Source organism: Sphaeramia orbicularis, chromosome 5 (assembly GCF_902148855.1).
Source record: "Sphaeramia orbicularis chromosome 5, fSphaOr1.1, whole genome shotgun sequence".
NCBI classification, from domain to species: Eukaryota; Metazoa; Chordata; class Actinopteri; order Kurtiformes; family Apogonidae; genus Sphaeramia; species Sphaeramia orbicularis.
Window position 1 is genome coordinate 49,844,456 of NC_043961.1, and position 13,344 is coordinate 49,857,799.

Here is a 13,344-nt window from a genome sequence, read left to right on the forward strand (position 1 = left end):
CTTGCGTTTGGTGTTAATTTATATGAACTAGAGCAACTGACAAACCATTACAACCCAGTTCAATGTAGGCCTTATCTGTAAATTCTCATTAGAGCAAATTTGTGCCTTTTTAAATGTTACAATATTATTGACACCTTAAAAATTTATTTTGACCGGGTACAGCAGCCATTTTCAAAACACAACTTTTTACATAACAGGAGATGATATTGAAAACGTGGACAATATTTGCGCGAGACAATATTTAATATATGCTAGATTTTCATTCCAGATGTATTAGCACAAGTGTCATATAGTGAAAATTCTGTATTATCTTAAACTGATAATCTTTTGAAATTTAATTTATTTTCTGTGAGCCATCTGTGGGTTTTAACACCATCTTTGCAAGTGGATGAACAAGTGAGCCTATTTTAGCTACAATCTTCTGAATAATACAATGTTTAGCATCATAATTGTCCAAATGCAACATTCATGTACCTTAAAACCTTATTTATTTTATACCCAGACATTAAATATGGTCTGAAATATCTACTGAGATCTATAACTTTGATGCTGGAAAAGAGTAAACTTGAAATTAAGTTAAAGGGTTGAATGTAGAGTAAATGTAATCACTAATACGTCAGATACGTCACAACTAGTAAGTGCCTTAGCTTGAAAACAAGACTACTTTGTGTGGTTATACCTTATGTGTGCAGTAGATGTCAGTACTGTGCAAACAAAGCTAAAGATAAAATGTCATCAGGCCTTTAGATTACACCTTGGCTGGGCCGACTAACGGTGTGCCCAAATTAAATGTCCCCAAATTAGTGTCCCCAAATTAAAAATAAAAAAAGGCCAGAGCAGAGTGTAAACGAAAGTATCGACTCACTCGCCCCTGCTTTTTTCCTCCCGTAAAACACATCGGTTATAATATACAAGGCTTGTTCATAACGACAGAGAAAACATTGGCAACAACACATATGTACCGAACAGGAAAGCACAAGTATTCATGCTTCCCGCAGAAGTCATATTTTGTGATAACGTTAGCACAAACACAGAATCCAAATGCAGAACTCCGACAACAAAAGTTAGTTCCAAAAGGTTTATTGTTCACACACACAGGTGAAAAAATATAATGAGTGACAGAATCTTGAGGATAATGGTTGGGGATTTTCTCCTCAGATTCGTCCTCCGGATCGAGGGCAGCAGCCCGTCTCCCCGAGCGGTGTTAGGAGTATTTTCCCCGACTGGGGAAAAGCAAAGGGAGGTCAGGGACGGAAACAGGTCATACACAGGCAGGCTAACAATCGAGCAACAGGACATTAGGACTAGGCAAACTCACGTACCGGTAGTCAGGGCGAGAAGGTCAAAACCAGATCAGATGAGGCAGACAAAAACCGACAGGGATCAGGCAGAAGACGAAAAACCGAGGAATCCAAAACAGGTCAAAAAACAGGCAAACAAACGAGGTCAAGTACGCTGGTCTGAACTACTGGAGTTACAAACTGGCGACTGACAAGGGGAAAAGACAGGGTTTAAATACACAAAAGGGAGGGAAGACAACTAGACACAGGTGAAGCAAATTAGGGCGGAGACAGGTAATCAGGACAGAGGTCAGGATGAGCGGGGAACAGGAAGTAAAGACGACAGACAAGACACATGAGGGAAAACTTAACAAAATAAAACAGGAAGTGACACACAAAACATAAAAGACAGACAAGACCAGACTATTGTCTGGCAGCAGGTATGACATATTTGCGCCGTTTGATTGGTCTAAATCACCCGTTTCGGCCAATGAGAGGTGATGAGAGCTTGGAGATTGACTCGTACGTTGTACGCCAAAGGTTTTCTCTCAACAACCATGCCTCGTGGGCGACCTATAAGTTCAGGCCGCTCACATAACAAACGCAGTGAAACATATGACATATGAATTATCTGCCTGCATGCAGTCCTGTGATTTTGGAATTAAAATCAGCTGGCCATATGCTGATCAATACTTCTGGAAATTAGACTTGTGGAATCCATGCCTTCATACTCTTGAATATATCTGAAATAGTCTGAGAAAACAGGAATTACTGTTGAAAAATCTAATCCCGCACCCACCCCCTCCGCCGATTCCAGCATCTGATGTGCCCAAATTAAGGTAATCTAAAGCCCTGGTCATACTCCTACAGAGGCCTGTTGAAATTGAATTTTGGTTATAACTGACTGATAGTGGGGTTGTGGCTGCATTAAATAACCAAAGAACAACAAAGTAGTAAGACTGGATATTTATAGTGTTAAAAACAAAGTTAGGGCAAATGTAGCAATACCTTGTAACCACACTTACTCAGTTTATTTAAGAGGATAAATATTTCCCTAGTGAGTGACTGGACAAAGGAATGTGTGACACGAGGAAAACTTATGTCACACCACACGTGGATGTAGAGCTCACTCATGTAATTGCATGTGTGTTTGGTAACTAATTACATCTCAATTCTCTGCCGTGTTATAAGGACGTGGAAGCTCAGAATTGTTCAGTTTACTAGTTTTTTCAAGCTGTTATTTCTGTGTGAAGTACACTGGATAATACACAAAACACATTCACCGTCATTCATTTATTTTTGTGTACACGTCTTCAGTATGAGGTTACACATAATTAGAGTATAATGCATATATTGTTTGAGTGGTAACTGATATAACAGGTCTGTAAACACAAGGCAGCAATGGAATTATACAAAAGTTTTAAGGGTACATAAGTCTTTAAAGCTTGGGATTATTATAAGTAATACATAAGACATAATATTGAAAATATATTATATTTTAGGGAGAAAAACCATGAAAATTAAGTTTGTAATCTGTAATCAGAATTTTTTCTGACTTTACTCATTATAAAAACTCAGTGATATCCCTGTGCTTGTACTTCACACATTTTCTTTCTATGTTCTGACATTCCCCCCATTTTTTTTTTTTTTGTTACTCAAACACATGCACAAACCAAACGGTTATGGAGTGGGGATTATTAATCGCGGACTTGTCTTAAGGGATAAACTGCAGGGATAAAGTCTCTCTCTGACCAGTCTCTTTGAGTTTAAGACACAAGAGGAACCAGAAAGGGAAAAAGCACAGAGAGGAACCTGTGGAGTCTGATCACACCTAAAAAAAAAACAACACAAGAAAAGGTAAGACTATACATTTTTATACCAGACAGTATCTATTTCATCCGTGCATTGAGCTGATTTATTTAAAGAACTTTTTACACTGCATTTATTGTTCATTTTCCATAGCTGCTTTACTCATATTTTTTTTCTTAAATCAAGCATGTAATTAGTTAAATGGGGGATAATTCAACATCTGTGTAGGGACTGCAGATGAAAAATAGTTATGAGGTTAACTCTGGTGCATTTACAGCAATGTGAATCAATGTACAATGTCCCTGTTAAGTAAACTAATAAAATTTTTAAAAAAATTAAATAAAAAAAATTAAATAAAGAAAATCATGCAGTATATAGTAGCTAAGATTATGTATCTGCTCGGGTTCAGGTGATCAAAAACATGCTGATAATTTTTTCATATTTGTGTATGAATAAAAATGCATTTTCCCATCCTGAAATATAATTTAAAGGATAATATGAATTGATGAGAACAGCAACAGTGTGAGTCAGATTTGTTACTGAAAATAACTCCGATGAAGTTTTATTGTTTTTTTTCTGTTTCTATGCCAATAAGTCTGAAAAATAATTGGCGTGGAGCACTGAGCAGGTTAAGCAGCTTTGTCACGGGCATTAAATTTATTCTTCAAAACAATGCTCCCATCCCTCTCCTTCCCCTCCTTCCCCCCCTTTATACCTCCCCTCACTCACAAATGCTCTTTCTTCTGTAAGAGTATTATCCAAAGATTTCTCATGTGGCAAAAGCAGTTATTTATTACAAGCACCTTTTTTTTTTTTCACAGAGGCCCCCACAGAGAACAAATTCATTGTGCCTCTGTGTACTTATCAGAGAGGTTAAATAAAACAGCATATTGATTCAATAAAACCCCACAATATTGAGAAATCAAGGAGGGATTTGCTTTTAGAGATTCCTGAAATTATTCACTGTATTTCTACTTTTCATTCCAGCTCAGAGAATCTGATTTGGCTGCATGCCATGTCAGTAACATTTGCTCAGCACGTTTTTTTTTTTTGTTTTTTTTTTAGCAGGTCCTCTGGCTGACCAAAGCTCACCTCAAGTCCTGCAAGCAACATGGATACACAGATTATCTATGACCTTTTAGGGTGAGTACTAACTGTGTCACATTATATTTCAGCCAATAATCTCACAGTTGTGGACTAACCTTTGAACCATCTCCTCTCAAAGATAATAGAATAATCTAAGTTTGTCTCCTCTTGTCCTAAACCTTCCTGTGTCTCAGGGAAAATGCTTGGTTGTACATCGCTGCTACCTTTGTGGTGTTGTGGATCGTCGTGTGGCTGTACAGAGACAGTCTGGAAATTGAGAATCTCACCGATAAATATGTGTTTGTGACCGGCTGTGACACTGGCTTTGGAAACCTGCTGTGTAGGAAGTTGGACCGTAAAGGTTTCCGTGTTTTGGCCGGATGTCTGACAGAAAAGGGAGCCGATGATCTGAAGAGGGTCGCAGGGCCTTATCTGAAGACGATCCTCCTGGATGTGACGAACCAGGACAGTATTCAGAAAGCTATGGAGTGGACCAAGAAGGAGGTTGGAGAGAATGGTGAGAGATGAGTGGAGTTAGTTGAATATATTTAATCAGTTAAAATACATTTCATGTGTGGAAAATCATTTATTGTGTTCCTGGTTCCACATTTAGCAGCTTTTCAGTTGTGTTCATGGCAAGGTTCTAATAGTTTTGTTTTTTTCATTACAGTTTAGTTTTATTTAGTTTTGACCTTTTTTTCTCTAATTCAGTTAGTTTTAATTCGTTTTTAGAGCAGGTTTGAGAGTTTTTATTAGTTTTTGTTCTTTTCTAAATGCTTAGTTTTAGTTTAGTTTAACCCTTTCATGTACAGTATACTGGTCACTACAGTGGATAGCTATTCTACACTCGTTCTCGTGTATATTCATGGATTTTGTTGTTCTTTTCATTGTTTTGTTTTGTTTTGTTTTGTTTTTTGGGTTTTTTTTAGACATATCTTTATTACAGTTTTAAGACACTACATATCTTTTCTGACATGAATTGGTATCATTATGTAGATCTCCCCTGAGCATAAACCCCCAGAATCACAAGCCCTCCCCATAGTTTTCACACAATTTATCAGTAAATACATGTTTCTGTGCATCAAAAATTAAACGTGGTGTCTAGCTGAGTAGACATTTTTGCAACTTTATGAAAAATAGGTTCATAAGAATTTTTTTTTTTCATTATTATTATTTTTTATGTTTTTTTGGGTTTTTTTTACATTTTTTTTATTATTATTTTTATTTATTTATTTATTTATTTTATTTTATTTATTTTTCAGAAGAAAATTTTCAGTCGCATTTTTTTTTCATGCCTAAAGAGGAATAAAAACATTCTGGAAAAAATTTTGATTAAGGTTCTCATACTTCGTGCAAGAAAGGGTTAAGTTTTGTCGTATCTTTTCTCTTCTTCTCCGTCGTATTCAAATAAATCCCAGACAGGACTCTGCTGCTTTCTCCCAACTTTAGTCTCCATGTTTCCAGGTAGAGTGAGGACCAGAAGACGACTGTAAACCACAAGTGACCACAAGTGAAGGACTTTAAACGTCATATGGTGCCAGCAGCTAAAATTCCTTGAGGGAAATAAATCGATTTCATATCAATCCGACATTGACAAAGACTAAAACGAAGGGAATTTTATCCATAATTTTTATCCGTTGTAGTTAGTTTTGTAAGCCCACAATAGAGTTTCAGTTAGTTATCGTTTTTTTCTTTTAATTATAGTTTTTATTTATTTCAGTTAACAAAAATGTTTTTACAATTCTAGTTTTCGTCATTTCATTAGTTTTCGTTAACGATAATAACCTCGGTTCATGGGACCCATTTAGGAAGCAGATCCATAGATCAGCCAGCTATTGGTTGATTTGTCCTTTTAGGTTAACTCAAGACACAAACTAACAAATAGAATCAATGGAGTCTTTTATTTGTTTGATTTTTACTTTTCATGTATTACAGCCTGGATATGTTCCAATATTCAGACCATATCAACCTTTAGATCTTCTATACTTTTATACTGTAGTTCCTCATATTTATTCATAACACTGTATTCAATACAACACGGCTATTTAATTAAACAGGCACCCCATCTTTTACAAACCTCAGATAGAGAAAAAGGCAGCTAAATTAAATTTCCTTTGCTTTGGGCTGGAGTTGTAGCCTTTCATTGCAGAATCTGTTCATTTTCAAGAGGCTAAAGCAGAAATAATGGGTACCACTAGATTGTATCACATTAAAAGAGTCAAGAGTAAATGGGTTTATTGATCCAATCTGAAAGTAAAGCACACAAAGTCCATTTTGGAAAAGAAATTAGTGAATTATGACCATACACATTTTCATGCTAAATCAGAGGAGCCAACTACCATAGACATACCATTTAATGTGATATTGATTTAATAGTTTTTATAACAGAATCATTAAAGAGTTTAGAATATGAAGTTCAATAATAATTTGCTTTAAATTTCATAGTAATATAAAGAAATGCCCAAAAATGCCCAACTTTAAGCATTTTTTCATAGCTTTCTAAACATATCTTTTTACAACACGTAGATATTGTCAATATGATTAAAATAAAGACCAATCAAAAATATTTTTAAACACAATAAAGGTCAACCAGGTGGTTATGATGCCTGTTAAAGGGTTTCTATCCAAAATTCACTTAGCACATCTTTCCCATGTTTATTCTCCTCATCTTTTACCAGAGTGAATGTGTGAGTAAATGAATAATGGATCCAAAGTACATATTTTGAGTATGTGTAAATAGAAATGTGCTTTATAATTTTAATCCATTATTATTATTATTTTTTTTTTTTTTGTCTGTCTTTCTGTAGGACTTTGGGGAATTGTGAACAATGCTGGACGCTCTTTACCGATGGGTCCTTCAGAGTGGATGAGGGTGGAAGATTTCCACAGCACACTGAAAGTCAATATGAATGGAGTGATCGGTATGACGATGACTTTCTTGCCTCTTATCAAAAAAGCCAGAGGCCGTATCGTAAACGTGGCATCAGTGCTGGGAAGGGTGGCCGCAAACGGTGGTGGATACTGCATATCCAAGTTTGCAGTGGAGTCTTTCTCTGACTGCCTCAGGTAATTGAACCTAAAGATATATCAGATAAGAAAGGACTGGAAAAAATCTGTATAGTTTTACTACACAGAGAGATAATTCCCCCGGTTAGGCTTTTCTTCTCCTTCAGAAACACAGATGGTATTTTTGATTATAATGGCGAGTCGGTTCAAGTCATAATCTTTACACTCCCGTGAGGCGGATCAGATTTGGAGACGCAGCTTAGAGTGAACACTTCTTGTAATTCATTCGGGAAACAATGACACACACTAAGGGCAATGAACCCTCCTACTATTGAGAGAATTTCAGTCATCATCAAAGCTCACTGACAACACCAGACGAGGAAGAATATCGGCAGAAGTTCGGCTGAGCTCACCCAGTCGACAGCAAAATACAATAGTAACGAGAAACACAAGTTCAATCAAATGCATCCAAAGTCCTTGTGTCATTATCTGTTCCTGTAGAGTTCACAGGTGACCTCTGGACTTCAAAGTCTCATCAGTTCCTAAAATATCACTAATGTTCATAAGAATAAGCAGACATGAGGTCACAGCAACCTTGACCTTTGACCTCTGGCTGCCAAAATCTTTTTTTTGTTTATTTTTAAGTCTAGCTGAACACTTGTATACAGATATCCTGTCAAGTTAGTTCAGTTCAGTTTATTTCGAATATGCAACAAAAGAAAATAATCCTACCTTAGTGCCTAGAAATAAAACAGATTTCAAGAAAATATGAAAACTCATAACAACATAGGACTTCATTTGCATATTCAGAAAGGAGTAGGAGGAAGTGTAAACAGCAAAACACCTTTTCTAACAGACTATTACAGCTCCACTGTCGAAAGGACAGATACAGGACAACTTTCCTGACACATTCCTTGAATTTCCCTCGGGATTAATAAAGTATCTATCTATCTATCTATCTATCTATCTATCTATCTATCTATCTATCTATCTATCTATCTATCTATCTATCTATCTATCTATCTATCTATCTATCTATCTATCTATCTATCTATCTATCTATCTATCTATCTGTCGTCTGTCCCCCCCCTCTCTATCTATCTATCTATCTATCTATCTATCTATCTATCTATCTATCTATCTATCTATCTATCTATCTATCTATCTATCTATCTATCTATCTATCTATCTATCTATCTATCTATTACTAATACTAGTATGTTAGCATGGACTTTCAGTTTGCCTGGCTAAAAGTTCAACCCTACTGGTTTCATAGTATGGTTCTGGACATACTAAATAAATCTTGCATACTGTTTTAGCCTCCTAATTAGCATGTTCACATAGAATTAGGGATGAGGCCCGCAAATTAGTTATGACTACAAGTCTCATATACATTACATCTGTTGCATCAATTTAAATTTCAAATGCAACAGTGCCTAGGCATATATTTTCCCGTCAAATAAAATTTAAATAAAATTGTAGACACTTCTAGCAAATCCAGTTCAACTTTATTTTATTTTATTTTGTTTTATTTTGTTTTATTTTATTATTTGTAGCCATCACAAGCTAGTAAAATTGTGTTCTACTTGCTATAATTTTTGTGAAAAATCTATCCTTCTATATGAGTTTAAACATTTTCACTGCTTTTACTAAAAATACTATTCGTGAAAACAACAATTTTGGACATTAATTTTGGTTGACAGATTCCATATACACATACACTAAATGATTACAGTGAGCATTGCAACAGAAATTAAACATCTTATTACTGGGAAAATCAATTTTCCCGGTGCTAATGGGTCATGGTGTAGAGGTATAAAGCTTCTATCTATCTATCTATCTATCTATCTATCTATCTATCTATCTATCTATCTATCTATCTATCTATCTATCTATCTATCTATCTATCTATCTATCTATCTATCTATCTATCTATCTATCTATCTCATTCCATTTCACTGTACAATAAACTCACCTCTGTCTGCTTTTAAAACCTTCATTTTCACTGTGAATTTTAATGTTATTCATGCACCTGTTCCCCACAAAAAAAAATGTACTTTTACTTTTGCCAGTTACAGTTTACTGTTGCACCATACTGTTGGATTGTCCAGATTTTTTTTTACCAGTTCTATTTTTATACTTCTAATTTATTATGTCTAGTGTGTTTGCTCTTGTGTTCTATTTTTTATTCTTCTATTTTATTCTTACTGTGTGTCGTGCTGTGGCTGCTGCACTAAAATTTCCCAGTTTGGGATAAATAAAGTATATTTATCTAAGATTACAGTTAATCGTGAAAGATTATGTTTTGTTTTTTTTTTTTTTTTACATAAATGTGACATTGATAAACAGTTAAATTTTTATAGAAATGCACGGATGCTTCTCAAAAACACAGACTTTGTTGTTCTGGGTGATAGTACTTTGTACAACCTATTCATCCCCAGTTTTTACTGTGGGAAGGGGATAGACCATGGTTACTATGTTTACCGTCTATTTTTTTTTTAATAGGATATTCTTGTGTATTCATTTCTTACACTAATTTTCTCACACTTTTTTCAGTTCTTGTAACCAGTGACACAAACCTTGACTCTGCTGTTAAAATGATTTTTCATTTTTAACATTGTGCTGTTAAATTTCCTGATTTCAGGAGAGACATAAACTACTTTGGAATCAACGTGTGCATTATTGAGCCAGGATTTTTCAAGACTGCAGTGACCAGTCTGGAACCCCTGGAGAGGGAGCTGCACCGCCTGTGGAACCAGCTCAGCCCCGAAGTACAAGCCAGTTACGGAGACAAGTACCTGGATAAGTGTAAGTAGACGCTAATCCAATGATGGAGGAAGTGTTCAGGTTCAGTTCATTTGCATTTATGTAACTCAATATCACCATTCAGAGATTTCCCTGAAGGGGCTTTTACACTTTGTACAATATACAACATCCTCTGATCTAAGACCCTCTGTTCAGTTGTGTAATAGTGCCAAAAACACTCCATTACAAGCAAAGTCCTTCACTAATTGTATTATAGGCACAGGTTTGTTCCTTAAATTGATATTACAGAATTATGGGACATTAACTAGATTATTAATAATGAAAGATCAGTGTTGTAGCATGTTACTAATTAATTAAAAACCAAGAGAACTCTATTTGCACTTTTTCTTTCAAGGTTTTTTTTATTTTTTTTATTTACCCAGTAAATATCAGTGTATACGGTCTCTATTAAATGTGCTCGTCTGCCTTTCATATGGTTGTCATATATTTTGTATACGGAACAGTATGGGAAGCCTAAGCTAGGTTTTCAGCAATGTATGACAATGAAAGAAAGTGCTGTTTAACATTTAACCCTTTCATGCATGAATTATGAGAACCTTAGTCAAGATTTTTTTCTGGAGTGTTTTTATTCCTCTTTAGGCATGAGAAGAAAAAAAAACGATGCAATGGATTTTTAATGAATCTATTTAATCATGCAAGTTACAAAAATGTTCACTCAGCTGGACACCATGTATTTAATTTTAGAAGCAAAGAAACATGCATTTACTGATATACTACGCAAAAACTATGAAATAAAAACATTTTTAATGTTGCTGATCTGATGTTTTCTCATATTTTAACATACCTGCATGGAGATAATATCCAAAAAAAAACAAACAACTTTTTGTTTAAAAAAAAAAAAAAGTTTATGACAGTCTCGTAACAATTAGCAAATTTTTTACACTCAAACATGTTACTGCAGATCAGGTTTATCAAGAACAGCAAAGTTACAGTAATCATATGAATTGCAGCGTTTGGGATTATGCACAAAACAACAAATCCATAAATATACAAGAAAACACCTTTGATCAGCTGTCCACTGTAGTGACCACTATGCATGAAAGGGTTAATAAAGTGTTGTAATATAAAGATTGTTGTAATATTCACTGTGTAAAATATGTATCTAAAAGGTAACTAAAGCTATAAAATATATATAGTGCAACAATATTTGCCCCTGAGTTATAGGACAGTAGAAGTATAAGGTAGCAGGAAATGAAAACACAATAAAGTATAACTTGATCCCTTAAAATCCCTCAAAGTCAGTACTTCCTGACATCCTACCTCTGTGCTAAACCAATTTCATCATAATACAGAATTATTGCAAAAAATGTCTCAAAACTCCTGATCTGCCGATTACTTTGATCGGTCTCTGCTGTCAGATATAAAGTATCTTTAACATTCCTGCTTCTTCTTCTTCTCAGACATCAAGGTCCAGCGTTTGATCATGAACGCCGTCTGCGACACTGACCTCAGCAAGGTGACCAGTGCCATGGAGCATGCCCTGACCGCCGCATACCCACGTACCAGATACAGCGCAGGCTGGGATGCCAAGCTTATCTGGATCCCCCTCTCTTACATGCCTTCCTGTGTGGTAGATATTGGGCTGAAGCTGGTTCTGCCACGTCCTTCAAAGAGTGTGTAACTCCTGACGACTTTGAAAGAGCGTTATCAGCTGTTTGTGTGTCATTCTGATGCAGTCCTGAGGATGACTTCAAAATAATCTTCTGCCTTTCAAAATACCCACATTCCTTATCTACACAGCCCATGCAATGATACTTTGCTGCAGTTACTGTTATATTTATATGTGCATAATCTTCCATGTTAATGTGTTTGGGGTTTTTTTTGTCAGTTTGAGCCATTCAGACAGTAGACAGAGTAAAGAAGATAAAGAAACTGTACTTTATAAGTCCATGTTTAACTCGTGTTTTATTTGTTAACACTATGCTGTGCCTTTTGACAATGCTCTTTAATGCCGCGGAGAAAAATTATTAGACCACCCCTTGTTTTCTTCAATTTCTTGTTCATTTTCATGCCTGGTATAACTAAAGGTATATTTGTTTGGACAAATATAATGATAACAAAAAAAAATGGCTCGTGAGAGTTTAATTTAAGAGCTGATATCAAGCTATTTTCCATGGTTTTCTTGATAATAACCAAAATCACTTCAGTTCTTACATCAATAGCTATGCATTGTACTGCAAAAAACAATGCTTTTAGGCATTCCATGTTTTCTTTTCTGTCTGATTTAGTCACATGATACACACAGGAGTTAGTACTGAATTGCATAACCATTGTTTCTAATGACTTTTGATGATCTAATAATTTTTTCCGCGACTGTATGTTCCTCATTTTTAACCACAAGAGGCTGAATATGCAGGGTTTTATTATCAGGAATCTGTGTTTTAGATGTACTGATTAGCTTAATGTGAACACACAAGAAACAATGCCTGAAAATATTTGCCATTAAAAAGGATAAAGTCTGGGTCTAAGTAATGTGGTGTGACTTTATTATTAAACAATGTACAATGTAAGGTGTTTTATACTTCACAGCATCCTCAAGTTAAACTCAAACAAACTACTACTGTAATATTTAATGTCTTTTCTGTCCGTTGGAAACCCTATGCTGTATTTCTTTTCCCAGCAGTACTAGAAAGAATGATGTTTTAGAATATTGTTAGACTCATAGCAGAATTGCCTAAGTTACAGGTGTCAAACATGCGGCCTGGGGGCCAAATCCGGCCTGCCAAAGGGTCCAATCTGGCCCATAGGCTGAATTAGTGAAATGCAAAAATTATACTGAAGATATTAACAATCAATGGTGTTGAAATCATTTTAATTCAGTTCCACGTACAGACCAATTAGATCTGAACTGGGTCAGATCAGTAAAATAGTATCATAATAATCTATAAGTAATGACAACTACAGATTTTATCTTTGTTTTGGTAAAAAAAAAAAAAAAAGTAAAATTACATGAAAATGTTTACATTAACAAACTATCCTTTTACAAAAATGTGAATAACCTGAACAAATATGAACAACCTGAAATGTCCTAAGAGAAGTAAATTCCATTTTACCAATATTATACCTGGTACTGTATGTTTTGTGTATTTGTAATTGGAATGTAAAGTGATAAACTGAGGCAGAATATTGTTAAAATTGCACTTGTTTTTCTCAAGACATTTCAAGTTGTTCATGTTATTCAGATCTTTAAGGAAACGTTATAGATGTAAACATTACACTGGTCAACAACAAATTTATTGTTTAAGTTTTTTGAGCTGATTTAGGATAATTTTGGTGTGCTGAATCCAAAAATCACATTAATTTTGTTCAGTCAGGTCAACTTTCTGAACTATGCTAC

General features: G+C 35.1%; 1 protein-coding gene across 2 annotated transcripts; it reads left to right on the forward strand.

The window, feature by feature from the left end:
* The first annotated feature begins 2,977 nt into the window (after positions 1-2,977).
* Positions 2,978-11,941, forward strand: rdh5 (retinol dehydrogenase 5 (11-cis/9-cis)). 2 transcript variants are annotated; one of them, XM_030133832.1, is made up of 6 exons: positions 2,978-3,137; positions 4,155-4,232; positions 4,370-4,692; positions 6,983-7,241; positions 9,826-9,989; positions 11,408-11,941. In XM_030133832.1, exons 2-6 carry the CDS (start codon positions 4,201-4,203, stop codon positions 11,626-11,628), a joined length of 999 nt encoding a protein of 332 aa, XP_029989692.1. In that variant the 5' UTR covers positions 2,978-3,137; positions 4,155-4,200; the 3' UTR covers positions 11,629-11,941. The 2 variants fall into 2 exon arrangements, with proteins under 2 accessions (XP_029989692.1, XP_029989693.1); XM_030133833.1 differs by having other exon boundaries at positions 4,158-4,232.
* Positions 11,942-13,344: the final 1,403 nt, after the last annotated feature.

Bases quoted from the DNA above. Each gene is read 5' to 3' on its own strand.
- rdh5 (XM_030133832.1), top strand. From the start codon at position 4,201: ATGGATACACAGATTATCTATGACCTTTTAGG. The intron at 4,233-4,369 runs GTGAGTACTAAC...CCTGTGTCTCAG, and splicing joins ATTATCTATGACCTTTTAGG to GGAAAATGCTTGGTTGTACA. The intron at 7,242-9,825 runs GTAATTGAACCT...TCCTGATTTCAG, and splicing joins TCTTTCTCTGACTGCCTCAG to GAGAGACATAAACTACTTTG.